The sequence below is a fragment of the Rutidosis leptorrhynchoides genome, chromosome 4 (genome assembly GCF_046630445.1).
Source record: "Rutidosis leptorrhynchoides isolate AG116_Rl617_1_P2 chromosome 4, CSIRO_AGI_Rlap_v1, whole genome shotgun sequence".
Lineage (NCBI taxonomy): Eukaryota > Viridiplantae > Streptophyta > Magnoliopsida > Asterales > Asteraceae > Rutidosis > Rutidosis leptorrhynchoides.
This window is the reverse complement of record NC_092336.1, coordinates 63,348,768-63,370,692: the sequence shown is the minus strand read 5'-3', so window position 1 is coordinate 63,370,692 and position 21,925 is coordinate 63,348,768. Positions and strand designations below refer to the sequence as shown.

The window sequence follows — 21,925 nt, the reverse complement described above, 5'->3', positions numbered from 1 at the left end:
TGTACGTAATTTGGTCGGAATAAATGAACTACGTATATTCTCTCACTATCATCTTCCAATTTTCATCACAATTACTATTTTCCTTGTCATAAAATCCTACATAGAACCTTTTATTGAGACGTGTATTTCACATACATATATAACATAATTAATCTCGTAAAGAGAACTCATATTTGAATTTGAATAATAATATAATAATAATTAATAATTAATTTTTTCCCAAAAACATGAAATAAATAATTAAATAAGTACACATTTAATTTAATTAGTAATTAGATTAATGACATCACCTTAAGGGCTTAATTTTTTTTTCTTTTTAATTTTTTCTTAACAAAGGAATTAGTCTAATAATGACATATTATAGCATTTTAATAGAAACTATAGATACAACAACAACAACAAAACTCAATACCACATGAGTGGTGTATGGAGGAGGTGAGATGTAGACAATCCTTCCCCTATCCGAGAATAAAGACAGGTCATTTCTCCACCCAGAGTGAAAAACACTCTCAAGAGTATAGAAAGTCACACATCTCTTTATTCGACGGATAAAGAGATTGCTTCCGAGAGGACCTCCGGCCTTTAAGTAGGAAAAGTTTTTCAAAATAAATAAATAAATAAATAAAATTAAAATAATAATAGACGCCATGAAAATGGTAGAATCAAATTTCCATGGGTTTTAAATCCTGCCTGGAATTTAATTTAGGCTCTAAGAGCCAGTCAAGTCGCCAATAAATTGACGATTGTTATCGACTCAATAATGTGTCTTGTAGTATATATGAATAATGAAGAATAATGTATATTTTGTTACTGGATATAGGTGCACCGGTGCACGCTGACGTTTAGAGTCATGTTTTGAGATGTCATTCTATTATTAGAGAGTTGACATAAGCAGACTTTGACATTTGGGGTCAACGAAATGTGGTAGTGTCTTGATTCTTGAAATTGATCATCCTGGATATATGTATATAATAATAAATTCTGCAGATCGATATATTGGTATATTGAATATTTTTTGACATTAGTAGTGCTTGTTGGTACCCAGATACTACTTTTGAAGGAGGCGTCCTTGGAAAACATTTATAACTACAAAAACAATCTGCTTGAAAATAGTGCAAGCAACTTTCTTGTCTTTGGACTACATAACATGTAAAGCAAGCTGTTTTCATGATTTAGATAATAGAGAGTTGATAACCATAAATTATGTGAGGTGATCCTCACACACTCTTAATCCGTACTAATTTAGTAAAACTACCCTATATATAATGTAGGCTATATGATATTTCGGATATTTCAATAATAACACGGATACTAATTTGTTTTGTTTCATTTGATATAAAATAAATGTTCACCTTACTATTTCAATTTGTTCCAAAATAATTATCTACACATAAAATAACTATTAAATATCATTAATCTCTATTATTAATCATTCAAATTTAAATAATCTCAATCAAACTTACATTGAAAAACAATTATTTATTCAATCTATCTTAAATCGGAAAAAAAAAAAAAAAAAAAAAAAAAATAGACTTTGAGATTACAAAAGGAAAGCAAAGATTTTTGTTTCATATTTCAAATTCTCGAACCTAGCTATTAAAAGCGTTCAATACATGAGTCATTCAATATTTGTAACAAAATTAGATCTTTTACATCTATTTTAATTTATTTTCAGTTTTACGCCAAAGAAGAATAACAAGACTGCCCTGGTTTTAGCTAAGCAAATATTAGAATGATTGTCACAAAATTTCAATATAATAGATGGTTGGCATATATTATATATTATATATAATAATAATTCCAGCATAATATATAACCTATTATAGTAACCTTATAGTTTCACCGAACATATCTTCAATAATAACCTTTTTCCCCGCTTGAACGAAGTAGCATTAATTAGTTCGAAGGCTCTAAATCTTTGAAGGCCCTGCTGTGCGGGCCAGTCACACCACTTGCATTTTGTAGTCATAGGACATTAACTTTAAACCCGAGCCACCAGTTTCCGCACTACGCAATACCCCTTCATCCCTTTCCTTTCTCCACTCCGTTTCATTCCATGCATTGTTCCAACAGAGTCTCGAAGAATAACCCTACTGCTGAGGTGGCATGTTTAGGGGTTGGGAGCTGTAATGTGAAAAAGGTTGAGAGTAAAGTGGATTCATGACACCCTGCAAATGAAAGCAATAATATGTTATAAGCATTCGGGTGTAATTAAAGGATAGTTCGGGGGCATTTGGATGTGCATTTCGATAATTATTATGTGAGATTTCAAACAGTTAGAATCACATAATCAAGTGTAACAAAACAGGTGGTAAGATACAGTGTACCCACGTGCTTTCTGTTTAAAGCGGTCATAGTCAGTTGTTTGAGTGTTCAACATATTACAAGTATTTAACAACTAATACAAACATGACCAAAAAGGACATTCTTCTTGTACAAGATACATCTTGTGACGTGGGATTATACGCATCTTACTTTTGGTTAAAAAAGGGGCAACTAAAATGATTTTGGTTTACCTATGATAATCAGTTTTCATATTCATCCACTTCATATCATATTTGGCCTTTAGTAGTACTTCCTCCGTCCTAAGAATTTTTTTTTTTTTGATTTAAGATAGGTTCGATAAATGTCAGTTTTGCCCTTATATTCAAGGTAAGTTCGATTGAATTTATTTAATAAGTAAGTGCTTGAGAATAATATATGAGGGTAAGAGTTTGTGAAATTTAGTGGTTATTTTTTCAAATGGACAATTATTTTGGGATACATATAAATAGTAATGCGGACACTTATTTTGAAAACTAAGAGAGTAACAAACACATTATGAGTTGCCCTCTGGAAATAAAAAAATTTAGAAGTGGGACCTGTGTCTGAAGAGAGGAGGTAGCAGCCGCACTAAAGTGGTTTTGTGAAGAATCATCTTGTGATGGATCCTTAAATCCGACTTGGGTAAACAAACCTTGTGATCCATGACCCATGTAGTCCTGTAGAAACAGCCAGTGTATTAAAACCACATAAAGTATACATTCCATTGGGCCAATGAAAATTGCAAAACGGGAAGCTTCGCAGACAATATTACATAATTGCTTGTTGTCATGTCATCATTACAAATATATTAATAGTATAGATTTAATTCAGATAAATTCCTTCAAGGACATTCTAATGCAACTTAAACAGTAAGATGTCAAGCTGTATAATTTTCATGAAGCAGCAGTAAGAGTTTAGAGGCACAATGGCAGAATGGGCAAGGTTGGATAACAGCTCAAAACGAGAAGTTTTTGCTACAACTCACAACAGACCCAACCCGCAACTTTTTTTAATCCGTGATCAGAAAGTTACAGATTAACTAATGTATTATATATGTTAAAAACCAATTTTATTTCAATATATCAAGTTCTTTTATATATTTAAGATGTTATTTCTAGTTAAATCTTTTACCTTTACCTATTTGACCCGCTAAATGTAAAGCATATATCCCAAGTAGATCTATGTATATACGAATGGGTCGAGATTACCTAACATATATGTACTGGTTGTTTCCGATTTTTAACTATAACCTATTATGTAATATGACTGAAAAACTCAGGTAGTCAATGAAAATACATATCGAACCTGAGACATATAATCGTTTCCTCCACCACCAAAGTGAGAGTATCCAGCTTGGGAACTCTGATTCAAGAAACTACCTGGAAACCCAGCTTGAGTAGCCGGAGTAACATAGTCAACACCATATCCACCTTGAGAAGCCTGAAATAAAAATAAAAATTACGTATTGAAGATGCATGAATTTAAAAAAGACCAGGGTTTAAACTGTTTTCCATGATTTTTCATTTGCCACTTGTACTCCCGAATTACTTTAGAAAAGAAAGAATATATGAAAAGGTGGCGGTAATTTGGACCCAATTACTTATGAATGAACCTAGGTCAAAGTCATATCTGACATGTCAAGCAAGAGAAGTCAAAATCTTACCTTATAAAAACATGGGTCGAAAGGGTAAACTTTATGCATTAGATCTCCTAAACCAATTTTATAAAAAATGAAACTTAAAAACTATTACTATTACTATATATCTCTAGTGTTTATAAATATAATCATATCTATCGTGTTATTTATTTAGCTTTCAGAGGATATATAAAGCATGTGTCTCGTACTAAAATTAACAGGTTTTCAGTCGGTACCAACATCTAATTCAACTATTTTGTCACCTCAAAGAAAAGATAGGCATATATTAACCCTTAAGCCTTACAAAATAGGAAGCCAGAAGAGCGCTTGCCTGTGTGGATAGATCAGCAACATTATATGGAACATGTGATCCTTGGCTTTTAAAATCATCACCTAAGAAATCCTGCTATGTCATTTGTTTAAACAATAACATTAAAAGATCACACATAAACAGGCAGTGGTTATATTTCAGTTAATTATGATACCTGCGACATGCCCGCAACAGAAAACCCATCACGATATGTCTGACTTGGCCCTTGAGTCATCTATTACACGTCAACATACAATAGTATCAAAGACTGATCCAAAATTCCAGAGGATAGAAAGCAAAAGGCAGTATAGACATTTACTAACATTTGAGCCATATCCAGGCTGAGATAATGGACCCCCTGGTGCAGGTCCAATCCCTGCACCTATTGGTTGCTGTGAACCACCATTCCCCCTGCCAGCACCAAAACCACGATTCCCTGGCTGAGGAACTTGAGGAACACCACCAACGGGTCCATGTATTGCACCACGAGTTGGTATCGCATATGGCTGGGTACCACCGTGATACGGTGGAATAGGCAGTCGTGGCGTTGGATATGCACTAGGATGCAGACCGGGAGGCATGTACGAACCTATATGCAAAAAAGGTAACAAATTGCAGATGCAAATTTTATTAAATAAGTTGCTGGAATAAACATATAATGTACAAACAGTTGTTCAGAGACTAGCCTACCTCTAGACTGAGGGTTTCTTCTATCAGCACCAGAATTTGCTGAGGTGGCAGATCCATAGTTGTTGTTAGGTGCAATACCGGGCCCACCACCAAAGAAAACTCTCCTATCGTTGTACATCTACATCAAATGAGCAATAAAAATCACTAGAAGTTACAATAAGACAAAATTACAAGGACAGTCCTTGTAGTTTGTACGAGATTGCAGGTTCAGTCCCTAGACTTTTTTCCAACAAGGACAGTAACTGTGGTTTGCAACTATTGCAAAGACAGTCCCTCTGTTTGACGGGCGTTAAAAGATATCATTAAAACCAAAGATATAGTATACCTTTTTTGGTTTCTGAAATTGAACCATACTCTGCTTCAAGTTATTTAATGGTCCTTCTACTAAACACTCATGCTCCTGTTTACAATATGAGAAAATAATATTTTGATATAACACAAGTCTGATCCCAAGTTTTAAATATGGAAATACAGCAAGTATCGGATACCTTATAGTGTGTGAGTAACCCATTCCATAATGGTTGTTTGCTAAGAACTTTAGGGTTTCCAAGGATAACAATACCATAACGAGCACGCGTAAGAGCAACATTAAGCCTGCGTGGATCATTCAGGAATCCAATACCCTAACCAAAGACAAACAACCCATACATGAATTTGCATACAACTTTTGAGATTATGAATCAACGAAGATTTAAATACTATTTAATAAAGCACTAGAGTACCAGCTGACCTGATGTTCGTTACTTCTCACACATGATAAAATAATGTAATCTTTTTCCCTCCCTTGGAATGAATCCACACTTGCAACCTGACAAAAATTAGTCACATTATCTACATTAACCCTCCCCGCCAAAAAATGGAAAACGGGAAAGGTGAAATTTTACCTCGATGTCCTTGTAAAGTTGCTGCCTAAGAGCCCCATTTCTCGACATGTAGTTAACAATGTATGCACGTTGGCCTTCATATGGTGTTATAACCCCAATCTAAAAGACATTTAATATTAATCAATATCGACAATAAATGCCAGCGAGTCAAAGAAGAGATATGGGGAAACGTAATGTACACCTGACTTGGAACTACACCACTCCTCAGAAAAGTGGTCACTATTTTTTCAACATTTGCAGCCTCGGTCCTATTAAGATATGATGTCCCACTCGCACTAATTTCTTCTTGTCCCATCTAAATTTACAGAAAAAAAGATAGATAAAAGTGATATAAGAATAGATAGACAGGTACAAATAAATTATATATTTATAATAAATAATTATCGTGTCAATTAAAGAATCAATTAACTGCAACTACCTGAACATAAAAGAACATTGGACGGTTTGGCACAGGCCATGGAAAATCAATGCCTGTTGATTGCCTTTCATTTACGGTCACTCCATTTTGTAGGGTACCTTCATAAAAATTATTTGAAGGGAATTCTGAAAGGGATGGATGCATACGGTATTGAACCTGCAATTTAAATCAACAAATAAAAATTCAATTTTGAAAGAGGATTTTACCTTTGTGACACATTTATTTGATTTTTTATTTATTTATTGGTTTTTACATCAAAGGAAGTTTAAAATTGCATTAATGAATAAGAATTGGAACCTGCAATCTGATTGGCTTTACACCTAGAAGCACAAGCCGCTCAAATAGAGACTGAGCTAGCCCAGCCCGAGCTGCTTTCTTGCACATGATTACTGGACCAAGCTGGCAATGGTCACCAACAAGAACAACCTAGCACAAATAATATTCATTACAACACAACCAACAAGAAATGATTCATAGCGGTTAATTCATTTGTAGGGATGTACCTGTTTTGCACCAAGTACAAGAGGTATAAGACACTCAGGCTCGGTTGATTGAGTAGATTCATCAATTAGCACCTACAAAATGTTCAATAATTAAATTTCGTCAATCACAGCAAATGGTCACAAAGTAATTGCAGTTATAGTTACTAAGGTGCCATCACAAGTCAACCTGACGAAACCTAAAATTCGCCAACCGAGGATCTCCAGCACCAACACATGTGCAACAGATGACATCAGCGCTCTGAGATATTTCCCTTTCCGTAGCCCTCTTTAGTGCTTTATACTTCTTCTCATCACTGCTTGATAACTCACCTGTAAGAATTAAGAAGAGCAAAAAATAACAAACACATGCAATGGGGATATCGAATGACTATAGTAAAACAAAGAGCACATAATCAAACTAGCTATGCAAAATCATTAAGTAATGAAATGGACATGAAACTCACCTTGTTCATCTTTCAATTGCTGGAGCTTGTAAAGTTCACTCCTTTCAGAAGTATCAAGATGGCGAACCTAAAATGAACAATTTGAACTCCGCATATTAAAAAACAAGAAGCATGAAAAAGTCATAAGTGCAGAAATTTTAAACTATTATAGGCAAACACACCTGATAATGAAGAGTCAAATGCTCAATGGGAGAACTTACAGCTTCTCTTGATTTTGCACACAGCCTTACAACCTGGTTATAGTAAACATTAGGCATCAATAACTTAATTAAACACAAAAACAACTACATGATTGAAGTTACCTTTAAACCAGTGGCACTAATCTTCTCAGCAAGCTGGTCAACAGCAACATTGCTTGGAGCACATACAAGAACCTGAATTTGAGTTGAATATGAATCATAATATCATCATGCAGTGACATACACACTTCCGATTTAAAAAATAAAAAAGATGAAAGAACTAATACCTGTCCTTGGCCTTGTTTAGCCATATGATAAACAAGTGCAGCAGAAGTGACCGTTTTACCGGTGCCTGGTGGCCCTTGAATCAGACTTATTGGCCTCTGAAGCACACTTTTTACAGCAAAAACCTAACAATAATAAAGCAAGTCCACAATTGTTACATGAGCCATTAGTTCGACAAAAACAATTGGAATAAGCATGTAAGACACAGAAACAGTTTCGGTGACAGAAATAAGTAGGCATGAAAATTTTGGACATCCCTACAAAAATAGATCGAACATTAGATTCTGGTTGTATTTGTTGGGTAACAGGTTATACAAGTATAAAAATAAAAAAACAGAAAAGTAGTTATAGGTGAAAACATATTAAGTGAATCTAAAGGGTCAAAATACATCTAGTATGTATATGTATTATGTATCAAATTAATAAGATAGTTACAATATCATATTCAACATATATATAATATACACATAACTTAGAGATGCAGAGTAAAGAAACAATACTTGAGATGCATTAAGTTCTGGAAGACCAGGGGCACCAAAACGACGTGGCAATGCATTACGAACCATCTGAACCTCAACCTCATGGCCCAACAGATGATGGTATATATATCTGCATATATACAACAGGATATTGACAACACCGTCAAAAAACAGACTTCGGTTAAATGCACAGCACTCGGTAAATTTAAAAAGAAACTATATAAGAAATAAGTAAAAATTATAACAAGAAAAGGATATCAATAAATGCATGTAAAATTCATATGCATACAACTATATAAAACCCACCCACTGACACTTGTTTCGTCCACTGCAAAAGTTTTCATAGCTGTCTGCATCCGGTCAAAACTAGTGCTTTTCCATACAAAGTCGACGCTAAAACCATGATTTATGTCAACAGGAACTCCCTGCAGACCATACCCCATAAAGTAAGAATGAAAACATAAACGAACATAACGTATCATAGATCATAAGACGATATATATCATTACCTGACTTGCACGAAGCTCAAGAGCTACCTCCTCTTGTGCAGTTAACTTTATCTGAAGCAACAGAAACCAAATCATTGTAATGAGATTCTTATGAGAATAAACATAAAAGGAACAACATTTACTCTAAATAGAAGATGTGCATACCACATGTCCAACTGACTGCCAGGCTGGATGTATTGGATCTCCCGAGTATCTGAGTCGTAACTCGTCACCAGGTACAAGACGCAATTCATTGTCTTCCTAAAGTTTTAACAACAATTGGTCTTATATCAAACTAAAGATTGGTAAATCCATACCCTTAAAAGTTAGCTTGACAATATAAATGTAAATAAAGACAATGAAGCACCTTCGGGAAAACAAAATATGCAACACGTTTCTTGTTTAAACCAATATCCCATCGAATTGTGAGACTGTCTTTGCTTTGAGATTCTTTCATCATCTAACATGCAAAACAATTCAAAGATCACGTTTACAAGGTTGCACCGAAGAGAAGAAAGGATAACAAACAATACATCAGAAGTAGTATTGCTTACTTTATCATAGTCAGCTTCAAGCTTAATAAGTGGCGCGAACACATTTTGATACTGCAATTAGAAACATGAGCATGCATGCACCATTACTATTTGACTATCACCTCTAAAGGCAAGAACCATAGTTTCAGATATAATGCAAAATCAATAACATTAGAACCTGATAAGCATCTTCATACTTTATGGCTACAGGCTGTGGTTCATCATCTAGACCAGGCTTCTCAAGATCCTCTAAAGTTGCATCAGGATTCGTCTTCCAAAGTTCTTCTACCTTGTTAATTTGCTGAGCACTGATCTGTCGAGCTCGTAACTGCTCTGTTTCAGACGGAATCTGCACAACCCCACTTATTAACTTATAAAACATACTATGAAAAACCACATACAATGAAAAGGGTAAGACACTAACCTTAACAAGCCACGGCAAAAAACATCTATCATCAATAAGCGGACACCATTGACTCAAATCCCAATTCATATCTTTCAAAGAATTCAAATTAAGACAAGGCTCCCTGCAAAGAAGAACAACCACACTCTCCGTCTTGGCCGAAATAAATCCCAAAATGAAAACATTTCGACATCCACAATTATAACACTCGAGAATCGTCTCTCCAAGCGGACTATCTTTATGAAGACACACTTCTTTATGTTTAGCTCTAACCTAAAAACAAACATACCAAATCCTTCTAAATATCAACTAACCAGTAACAATGTAACTTCAATTTATAAACATAAACTTACCAAATGGTTAACAATATGAGATCCGGAAGTATTCCCTCTAGAATTACAGAACCATTTACGACATGAAGGAACGTTGCACCGGACAACACACGCCGGATTCTGCACACCGCAATACTTACACGCATGCTCCAATGAATCTCCCTTTCCGTACTCATAACCGTCATCATCCCCTGTCTCTTCAAAATTCAATCCACTCATTCCCGCAGCTAGGGCATCAACCGCCGATGCCTGATTACTGTTACTAGTATTATGATTATGATTATGATTATTGTTATTGTTTTTATGGACCTTACTGCCACTGCCTTTGCCGGAGCTTACAGAAACAGGAGAAGCGTTGCTGTCGGAATGATGATCGACGGTCGTATTAGCGTCAATTGAGATAGAATCAGACGGAATTGGCCATGCTGACGATGGTGAAGGTGAAGATCGAACGGCGTTAGGTTGTGATAGCTCTTGAAATTCAGGATAATCGAAGTCTTCTTCGCCTTGAGTGTTGAATTCGAGAAATGTATATGCATCGTTATCGCCGGTGTCTGGTTGCGACGCCGTATCATAGAGATTGTTCGGTTGTGAATCCATTGATTTGATTGTGAAATTAGGGTTTGTGATATCAATTGAGGGTTTGTAATAGGGATGTTGATTAGGATTCTATGAAATTGTAGGGAACCGGTAGTTCAAGTACGAAAGTGGTGATAGACACAGGGGTATGGATGGGTGACCGAGTCAAAGAATGATTTGACTCATAAGGTCAATGAAAATTATACTACTAATACTTTGTTTACGTATTTTACTGAAAAAAAGATCATAAAATTATGAAATTATAAATATAAATATAACTTATAATATAATTTTTTTAACGGCCATTTAGACATCAGATACTCTCATTTGTTACTCACGCACACGTTCTTTTCTAGTGTGCGCTTTAGTTTGATTGCAGCTAGCGCGCTTGACTAAGAAGATAGAAAGGGCCTTTCTCGCTTGGTTAGTCGGGCGGAAACCCGAACCGCTAACCAGGGGACATTGAACCACAATCCATACGGGCATGTGTTCGAGCCTTTATCTCATCGAGCGGGAAAAACCTCCATATATGGTCAATATATATCACCACTATTAGTGTTCAATTTATTTAAAGAAATCAGAGGCATCCATAAGGATCGAACTCATAACATTTTCTTATCCCATGACTCAAGGACATTGGCTGAAACGGTGGGCTATGCCCGAAAGTTCATATAAATTATAAATTAGAATTATAAAAATATAAATGATAGATTTATGTTATAAATCACGACCAAGAAAATCCTGAAAAAAGAGGATGGTTGAAAACCACGTGAATAGGATGTAACAACCCAACTTCGGTTACCAAACCACGAAAAAAAATTAAAAGAAGCACCAGAAATCTGGCCACACCAAAATGTGTGGTGCGCATTGTGACGACCCGGGAATTTCCGACCAAATTTAAACCTTATCTTTATATTATTCCGACACGATAAGCAAAGTTTGTTAAGTTAAATCTCAAGAATTTTAAACTATGTTCATACATTCATTTAACCTCGACCAAATTCCAGTGAGTCACGAACCATTAAACGAACGTAAATGATTATATATGAATATGTGTATATATATTATAACTTGAATACGATAACAAAGTATTAAGCATAAATACTTTACATAATAGTATATGGTCCCATATGTTATTCGATGGAATTTCATCGTAATCAATTAATGTAATTTTCAACTGTACGAAAACACTTTTTGATATAATAGAACTTGTTTATCTAAACTGTCTTTGAATAAATAGACAAAAGTTGGAATATTGGTCGTAACGTGTATCTAAAACGTGTTCATTAAAAATAAATGTTTTTGAAATAAGTACACGGCAGTAACACTCGCCTAGTGACGCAATTGATATTTAAAACGATTAAATTAATTGTATCTACTTAAGTTCGTAAAAATGAAAACGTTACGCGATAAACTATTTTTCTAAACGAAATAAAAATAAACTTTGGAAAATAATTAGTTTTGAAAAACTAAATGTTATATTGTTAAATAAAAGATTTTGCGGCAATCATGTAATCTCTAAAGTCTTAGAGATTATCTATTCTAGCCCTAACCATAAATCAGATGAATGAACCAAAATGATAGGAGGAAGAATAGAAATTTTGACAAGAATGGCGCGTGATTTACAGGCTAGACTTGTTTTACCAACAGCATCAACAGTACCGTTAGAATCATCAGCACAGTCAGTGCCGTCAACATCGTCAGAATCAGCAGCACCTAAACATCACAAACTCCGTCAGTTCAGTAATCACCGTGGACATCATTACGAATCAACAACGAGAATATTGTATCAATGAGTTATGAAGAATTAACTCAAGCCCTCCAAAGAATTTATATGTATATCTTACATATATATAAATTTTGAAACCATCATAAATCTTTCCGTACTAAGCTATTATGTGTGAATTTTAACTACTTGGTTAATTCATATTACTAATATGCTATGATTACATCCTTTGTCAGCAAACTTAACCATCGTTAACTACAATCTCTGTTTTAAATTCAACGAATTCTATCTCATAATAAATCAAATGTATTATTCAAATATATGTTGATTTTACACTTTCATCATCGATGTACTCGAAACTTTTCAGATGACATCATTCGTACCTTGCGAAGTTCACAAGGATTCCACGAACACCAACATCATGCATCAATAAATAATGAACTATTGATTCATAATTTCAAATACATTGAAGAAATACTCCGTAAAAGTTATGTAATTTCTAAAGTTTTAGGGATTATTCAATTCTAGTTTCAACCGTAAATCAAATGAGTCTAATTTAATATTAGCTCATTAAATCTATGTTACATCTGAAGAAAATATACACATATATATTTTCATGAAGACTGTAATAAAATTCTTTTGTACAAAATATTAATTGTAATTTTTTTTAACGGGTAGGTAATACCCGAGAGATATTTAGATTTCACATTAGTAAGTTACACTGTACATTCCTCGAATCTGATTCAACGGTCATTTACTATCCTATTTACATTCATCGATATACGAATCCGTTCGCCACAGAATAATCATTTTTATTCAACTTCATATTTTTGGATTTTGACTTCTCATAATCCAACAAGTGGCATGATGAAGAAAACATTGAACAAAATAAATTTATTAGAAACTAACGAATTAACTAATTGAAATATTGTTAAGAATCCACGCAAACTGTTCTTAGCTAACTGTTCCTAGCTATCTGGTTACATTTTATTTACCGCAATTTAATTATCACAATTTATATTCTCGCAATTTTATTTATCGTCATTTAATTTCTGTTATTTATTTTACGCACTTTAAATACCGGGACTCGTATACAAAGTTTTGACATATCATATCGACGCATGTATATATATTATTTGGAGTAACCATAGACACTCTATATGCTGTAATGCTAGAGTTCGCTATACAGGGTTGAGGTTGATTCTACAATAATATATATACTTTGAGTTGTGATCGAGTCTGAGACATGTACACGGGTCACGAAACGTATTATTTAATTCGAATATTATAAACTATATATGAATTATTGAATTTCTAACTGTGGACTATCAACTGAGTACCAACATTTGACAATTAAAATGAATTAAAATATTGATTATAACATATGGAACTAAACAATTCTTCAATTTGCCACTTGATTTCATTTTAAACCCTATTTGTATCATCACGATTACATTCTGCGTTCAAACCTTTCATCATTTTGAAAAGAAAAAAAACACATCAATTGAGAGGAGGAACCAACCGCACTTCATCTACGGAAGAAAATATTAATGCATATAGTTATGCACTTGAAAAACTCTCGAAAACTAAGTAAACGTTTAACACATAGCTGTGCAATTTTCTTTAGCGTTAGTATTACCCAAAATAACTTTGCAGTTCTTTTCCAAAGTAGTTAATTTTGTCACAGCTCCAACAAGTCAACTTCGATTCTTCAGTCAAAACAGCCTTATTATAACCTTGATATATACGTTGCCCTTTCATCATCGTTACTGGGGAACCTTTCATGTTCCACCACATTAGCAATAAACTTATCAACAACTTCAATTATCTTTGACTTTCCGAAAAATCATTATATTTATCGAATTCCCATCATTTACTCATTCGCATCTTGTAACGAGAATTGCCATATGAATCATCAGAATTTAGCAATCAGTATCTTGAAATCTCGCAGCATGTCTACATAAACAGTTATATGTATACATATAACATTTATCTCTTAGAATTATGATCTTTCATTCTGAAATTCTGAAAAACACCCAGTCTACAAATCAATACTTCAAATTCTGAAGAAGCTGAATACAACAGCAAAAACTGTACACGACTTTAACAGTCGGAAGTTTGATGATAAAGAATAGTAGACTGGCAAAGCTCAGAAAAGTTGAAACTGGAAAACGGATTGAGCAAACCAAGAAGGAGATTGTAGACAAATCACAAAGAATAAATCTGCCTTTAAAGAATCCAAATGATTCAGTATCTACTGAAGTTATTAACGAATACCTTACTCCTGACTCTAAATTCTTGCGGACAAATTTTCTTCATCAACCTTCAAACTTAGAAATTCTAAAATATCATCATAAATATCTTCGATATTTCTGAGGATATTTTCATAAAGATTCTTATCCAAAATTATTTATCCCTTCCTGCTATCTATATTACATCATAAAGGAAACTACTTTAGTTTCTAAATTTCTTTAAAATTCGAGTTTGAATTATGAATGAATTTCTTCATCACAACTTGATTCAAAAATTCTAAGATATCATCATACCTTTATTTTAAAAATCATCGATATATCTGAAGATATTCTTATCTGAAATCATTTATCTTTTCGCACTATCAGTGTTACATCATATAAGAAACTGTTAGTTTCTATATTCTGTAAACCTTCGAATTTAAACTATGAATGATTTTGAAGTAGTGTTGGGAGCTGAAGCATGAGTTAGTATAATATAATGACACTTGATCAACGTGATTATATTACAGTAAGTCATGTTTAGTTTCTAAATGGAACGTGATGATTCACAGATCATAATGTCATCATGTGCCATGTTACACGACTATTACATTCTGTCTAAATCTATAAACGTATCAAGAACATGTTTTTCTTGATAGTCCTATTTTTTCCCAGGGTATTCTGGTAATTTAACAAATCAAGATCGTGCCATTACCATTCCCTTCTTAGAACATCAACAATGTTCATTCTAAAACTTATATCTTCGAATTCTGGACCATTACAAGAGATGTCTAATAGCAAGAAGAAGAAACGGAGGGACAAGGCTCCGAAATAGAAATTGGAGTATAAATCGCAGCAAATAGGAGGGAGTATTAACTGTGGATGATAGTGTTTATATGGAACAGAAATAGGGACATTGAAATATAAGGGGAGATAATAAAGCCCGATAACAACCCATAAATTACAAACCGTGTATATCAATGTTTATCCCAACATAAAGACACGGGAGAACTATAAGTACTATAACCCCAAGGACAAAGTAGAAATAAGCAGATTCCTCTGGTGAAAGTTGGAAAAGGAGAAAAATTGTTGCGATAGTAAGGATAAGGACAAGGATTAGAACTGGATTAAGCATTTTCATAATCTTTTGAATTTAGGAATTGAGTATAGGAATGATAAAAATAATGGAACGGAAGAAGTTAATTTATAGTGAAATAATTTATAGAGAAATTAAGGCAGATCTCCGCATTTAATTAGAGAATCATAATTTTCTTATTCGCCGAAGAATCAAATCTTTTAGATTTTGAAGATTTTCTTTAAATCCCTTGAATTCCGGAATTCAATCAATACCATGTCAAAAGTTAAGACGAAACTCTATTTTTCATTCCAATCTGTTTGAGAAAACTTCGCTCGTACTCTTCGAGTAATCGAATCGTTTTATCTATATTACTCAGTAATGATAAAACTCTATATACCAACTCATATTCGTCATAAAAATATTTTTATGAGTAACCATAACCACCCCACTCAAATTTCGGGACGAAATTTCTTTAACGGGTAGGTACTGTGACGACCCGGGAATTTTCGACCAAATTTAAACCTTATCTTTATATTATTCTGACACGATAAGCAAAGTTTGTTAAGTTAAATCTCAAGAATTTTAAACTATATTCATACATTCATTTAACCTCGACCAAATTCCAGTGAGTCACGAACCATTAAACGAACGTAAATGATTATATATGAATATGTGTATATATATTATAACTTGAATACGATAACAAAGTATTAAGCATAAATACTTTACATAATAGTATATGGTCCCATATGTTATTCGATGGAATTTCATCGTAATCAATTAATGTAATTTTCAACTGTACGAAAACACTTTTTGATATAATAGAACTTGTTTATCTAAACTGTCTTTAAATAAATAGACTAAAGTTGGAATATTGGTCGTAATGTGTATCTAAAACGTGTTCATTAAAAATAAATGTTTTTGAAATAAGTACACGGTAGTAACACTCGCCTAGTGATGCAATTGATATTTAAAACAATTAAATTAATTGTATCTACATAAATTCGTAAAAAAGAAAACGTTACGCGATAAACTATTTTTCTAAACGAAATAAAAATAAACTTTGGAAAATAATTAGTTTTGAAAAACTAAATGTTATATTGTTAAATAAAAGATTTTGGATACAAACTGATATTTCTAAATATGTATATATATATATATATATATATATATATATATATATATATATATATATATTTTAATTTAGTCATATAACGTTCCAATTCAAAATAATATATTTTCGTAAACAACGAGTCCCTGATTTATAGAAGCAAATGACCACGACGCTCAAATTTTATAAGATACATGATAATGCTAAAAACGAACATATATTTCATAGCATTATTCCTCAAGAAAGACAAGCTTTTAGTTGCAATTGTTCTATTTACAAGTGATATTCGTTTAAATAATAAAAGGTGAAGACAAAAGACAGATTCGACAAATTGAAGACAAAAAGGTCCAAAGAGCTAAAAAGTACAAGATACAACTAAAAAGGTTCAAAATATTGATGAGGAACGTCTCAAAATGACAAGAGTACAAGTTGCGGAACGCAAAGTACGCGATTTAAAATAATACGCGAGGACGTCCGAAAATCCGGAACCGGGACCTGAGCCAAGAAGAAACGCCCGACGCAACGGACCAAAAATATCTAGTCTACTATGCACAAGAATATAATATAATATATATATAATTATATATAATTATATATTATATATATTATTATTATTATATTACGTCGGCAAGAAGAAAACAAAGTAGTTGGCTGAATCCAGGGTGGCCATGCGACTCGCATGGCCAGAGGCACAAAACCATGCGAGTCGCATGGAGTGAGATTGCTGGTCAGGTCCTATATAAAGCCAGTTTTCTGCCGAGTTTGATACACATATAATTTTAATCTCTCTCTCAATATATGTAATATATATATATAATTTATATTTTAATTTTAATTTTAATTCTAATAATAAGGGTATGTTAGCGAATGTTGTAAGGGTGTAAGTCGAAATTCTGTCCGTGTAACGCTACGCTATTTTTAATCATTGTAAGTTATGTTCAACCTTTTTATATTAATGTCTCGTAGCTAAGTTATTATTATGCTTGTTTAAAACGAAGTAATCATGATGTTGGGCTAATTACTAAAATTGGGTAATTGGGCTTTGTACCATAATTGGGGTTTGGACAAAAGAACGACACTTGTGGAAACTAGACTATGGGCTATTAATGGGCTTTATATTTGTTTAACTAAATGAAAGTTTGTTAATGTTAATATAAAGATTTACAATTGAGCGTCCCTATAAATTACCATATACACTCGATCGGACACGATGGGCGGGGTATTTATATGTACGAATAATCGTTCATTTAACCGGACACGGGAATGGATTAATAGCCACTAGAATAATTAAAACAGGGGTGAAATTACATTCAAGGGTAATTGGTGTAATTGTTAACAAAGTAGTAAAACCTTGGTTTACACGCAGTCGATAACCTGGTGTATTCATTAAAACAAAGTATTAAAACCTTGTTACAATTCGAATCCCCAATTAGTTGGAATATTTATCTTCGGGTATAATAATAATTTGACAAGGACACTTGCAATTTATATTTATGACTGATGGACTGTTATGGACAAAAATCAGACGGACATATTGAATAATCCAGGACAAAGGACAATTAACCCATGGGCATAAAACTAAAATCAACACGTCAAACATCATGATTACGGAAGTTTAAATAAGCATAATTCTTTTATTTCATATTTAATTTCCTTTATTTTATATTTAATTGCACTTCTAATTATCGCACTTTTATTTATTGTTATTTTATTTTATCGCACTTTTAATTATCGTACTTTTTAATTATCGCAATTTAATTTTATCGCATTTTTATTATTCGCAATTTCATTATCGTTATTTACTTTACGCTTTAATTTAAAGTCTTGTATTTATTTTATATTTTACATTAGGTTTTAACTGCGACTAAAGTTTTAAAATCGACAAACCGGTCATTAAACGGTAAAAACCCCCCTTTATAATAATAATATTACCTATATATATATTTGTATTTTTATAAAAATAAACTAATATAGCGTTGAGCTTTGTTTAAAGATTTCCCTGTGGAACGAACCGGACTTACTAAAAACTACACTACTGTACGATTAGGTACACTGCCTATAAGTGTTGTAGCAAGGTTTAAGTATATCCATTCTATAAATAAATAAATATCTTGTGTAAAATTGTATCGTATTTAATAGTATTTCCTAGTAAAATAATAGCTATTTTATATACACCTCGTTCGACATCAAGTAATTTTTGGCGCCGCTGCCGGGGAACTCGCCGAAGCGAAACGCCATATTTTTAATTTTTAAGTTATAATTAGTTTTGGTAAAATTTATATTTTTAAAAAATTAAAAAATATATAAAAAAAAAAAAGCTTTTAAAATCGAAAAAAAAAAAAAAAAAACATAATATATTTTAATTATATTTTTAAGTTTTTTTATTTTTACAAAATTATAAAGTATTTTAAGTTTATTTTTAGTTTTTAAAATTAAGTTTTATTTTAATTATATATATATATTTATATTTTAAATATAAAACAGAAAAAAGAAAATAAATATTAAATACGTGACCTGTCAAATTAAACCTGTCAATTGAACCGGTCCAGTTCAGTCATGCGACTCGCATGACCCACCCTTTTAAATCATGCGACTCGCATGAGGGGTCTGACAGGGCCACAAAGAAACCCTAATCACGCATTTATTACGGATAATATATTAATATTATTATCTAACCCTAATCTATTATCTATTATTATTATATATTTAAGTTTTTAGTTTATTTTAATTAACTTAAAAACTAGTTTTATTATATATAATATTTAATACAAAAATATATAAAATATAAAAATAATATTTTTATAAAATCTAATATTTTTATAACTTTTTATAACTTTTATATTTTGTCCCTTTTTAATCGTTGTAGCGTAATATTTGTATTTTTAGCTCATAATTAATTTTAAACTTAGTTTTTGCTATAGTTATTTTTACTCCTAGATTTTTAGGCTTTGCCGTAGAATTCCTTAAGTGCTTTTTCTTTAGACTAAGATTTAGGTGCTTTAGAATTTTGCGACGCCTTTTTAAGTTTTAGTTTCTTTTTAAGTTATTTCCATTTGGGATTTAGTTTTTTTTCCTGTAAGCTTTAATATTTTTAGACCTTTTACTATGTATCAATTATCATTCCAATTAGTAATTTCAATTTGCGATTATAATTTTAAATTAGTTGTAGTAATAAGGTTAGGTTAGTAAAGTATTTTTAAGTTTTTATAAGTTTCTTTTATTTTTCCGTCACCTTTTATTTTTCAACCATTTTTTTCTTTTTCAACCTTTTTCGACGAACTCTTTCTCTCTCTTATTTCTCGCTATTCTAGTTTTAGGACTTAGAATTTTTTCTACTTCTTATCTAAATTTCTTAAAATTACGAAAATTTATTTTAAGTGGTTAAATTGATAGACATAAAAATTTTCTGGTTCGTAGTAATAGTTGGATTTGTACGTGGACCGGGTTATTGGAGCCAAACAGTCCTCAATTATATTGAGACCAAACGAATCCTGCCCCTCTGCTGCATCTTTTGGCTATTCGAAACGTGGGCAAAATCAGAAAAGTCTATTGATTGGATAACTTATTATAATTTTTCTTTCCTTTTTAAAACTAATAGGATATTCAGTGAATGCACCGAGCAAGACGTTCATCACCTTTTGTACGTTCACCACCTGTAACTCGATCAAGACACCGTTTAACAAATATAACCGCCGTTGATTTTTCTTTAGAATCGTCATCCAGTCGACCAAGTACTTCAGTTCAAATTACCGATAATCCATTTTTTGAACCCAACCTCACAATTGAGAATCCAGAAAATATTCAGGAACGGTTCATAGATCCTGAACCATTAAACTTTCCTCCGGAACCACCAATCATTCAAACAGAGATTATTGAGGAACGAACTATTAAATCAGAACCATCTAGTGATACCGATTCAACAAATTCAATTATGGAGAATCTGGAACATTTAAGTATGGAAGACCGAATGAGAGCTAAACGCACTGGCCAAGGTCACGCAATTACTCATCCAGACATTAATGCGCCAGATTATGAAATCAAAGGACAAATTCTACACATGGTGACTAATCAATGCCAATTTAGTGGTGCACCGAAGGAAGATCCAAATGAACATCTACGTACCTTTAATAGGATCTGCACACTATTTAAAATCCGAGAAGTGGAGGATGAACAGATATATCTCATGTTATTTCCCTGGACTTTAAAGGGAGAAGCCAAAGATTGGTTGGAATCGTTACCTGAAGGGGCGATCGATACATGGGACGTTTTAATTGATAAATTTCTTAAACAATTTTTTCCTGCATCTAAAGCCGTAAGACTTCAAGCAGAAATTGTTACGTTCACACAGAAGCCAAATGAAACTCTATATGAGGCGTGGACAAGATATGGAAAGTTATTAAGAGGATGTCCGCAACATGGTTTAGACACCTGTCAAATAGTACAAATATTCTACCAAGGATGCGACATCACTACAAGAAAAGACATAGATATAGCAGCTGGTGGTTCTATTATGAAGAAAACCGAAACTGATGCTTACAAAATTATTGATAATACTGCTTCCCACTCACATGAGTGGCACCAAGAAAAAGATATCATTAGATCATCTAAAGCAGCTAGAGCCGATTCTAGCCATGACTTAGATTCCATTTCGGCAAAGATAGATGCTTTCGAGAGACGAATGGAAAAGATGACTAAAGATATTCATGCTATACGAATTAGTTGTGAGCAGTGTGGAGGACCACATTTGACAAAAGATTGTCTCAGTATTGAATTAACAATGGAACAAAGAGAGAATATTTCATACATAAACCAAAGGCCTGGAAATAATTATCAGAATAATTATCAACCGCCAAGACCGATTTACAATCAAAACCAGAATTATAACCGAAATATTCCATACAACAACCAACAAGGTCCTAGCAATCAACAAGTATCCAACAATACTTATAATCAGCAAAGACCGAATTTTCAAAACAAACCACCACAACAAACCGATGATAAAAAGCCGAATTTAGAAGATATGATGACGAAGCTAGTTGAAACGCAAACGCAGTTTTTCACATCTCAAAAACAAACAAATGAACAAAATGCTCAAGCATTTAGAAATCAACAAGCTTCTATTCAAAATCTGGAACAAGAAGTAAGTAACCTAGCAAGGTTAATAGGTGAAAGAAAACCGGGAAGTCTACCTAGTGATACAAATGCTAACCCCCGGAATGAAACAGCTAAAGCTATTACCACAAGAAGTGGTACAACACTTAAACCACCTGAAATACCTGTAACTTCTGATGAAACTATTCCTACTCCACAAGA

The 21,925-nt window shown here is 32.9% G+C and overlaps 1 protein-coding gene across 1 annotated transcript; it reads right to left on the bottom strand.

Annotated features, from left to right (window-relative positions):
* Window positions 1-1,628: 1,628 nt before the first annotated feature.
* LOC139843732 (regulator of nonsense transcripts 1 homolog) lies at window positions 1,629-10,564 on the bottom strand. The gene is made up of 29 exons (XM_071833878.1): window positions 9,909-10,564; window positions 9,577-9,828; window positions 9,331-9,501; window positions 9,174-9,224; window positions 8,987-9,079; window positions 8,785-8,880; window positions 8,641-8,691; window positions 8,438-8,556; window positions 8,153-8,261; window positions 7,655-7,777; window positions 7,491-7,562; window positions 7,350-7,421; window positions 7,189-7,255; window positions 6,912-7,054; window positions 6,746-6,817; window positions 6,540-6,668; window positions 6,243-6,398; window positions 6,006-6,119; window positions 5,825-5,923; window positions 5,671-5,748; window positions 5,429-5,563; window positions 5,266-5,340; window positions 4,941-5,058; window positions 4,574-4,839; window positions 4,426-4,485; window positions 4,272-4,343; window positions 3,610-3,744; window positions 2,862-2,981; window positions 1,629-2,168 (listed from the first exon to the last, which is right to left on the bottom strand). Exons 1-29 carry the CDS (start codon window positions 10,485-10,487, stop codon window positions 2,091-2,093), a joined length of 3,705 nt encoding a protein of 1,234 aa, XP_071689979.1. The 5' UTR covers window positions 10,488-10,564; the 3' UTR covers window positions 1,629-2,090.
* Between the last annotated feature and the right edge of the window lie 11,361 nt (window positions 10,565-21,925).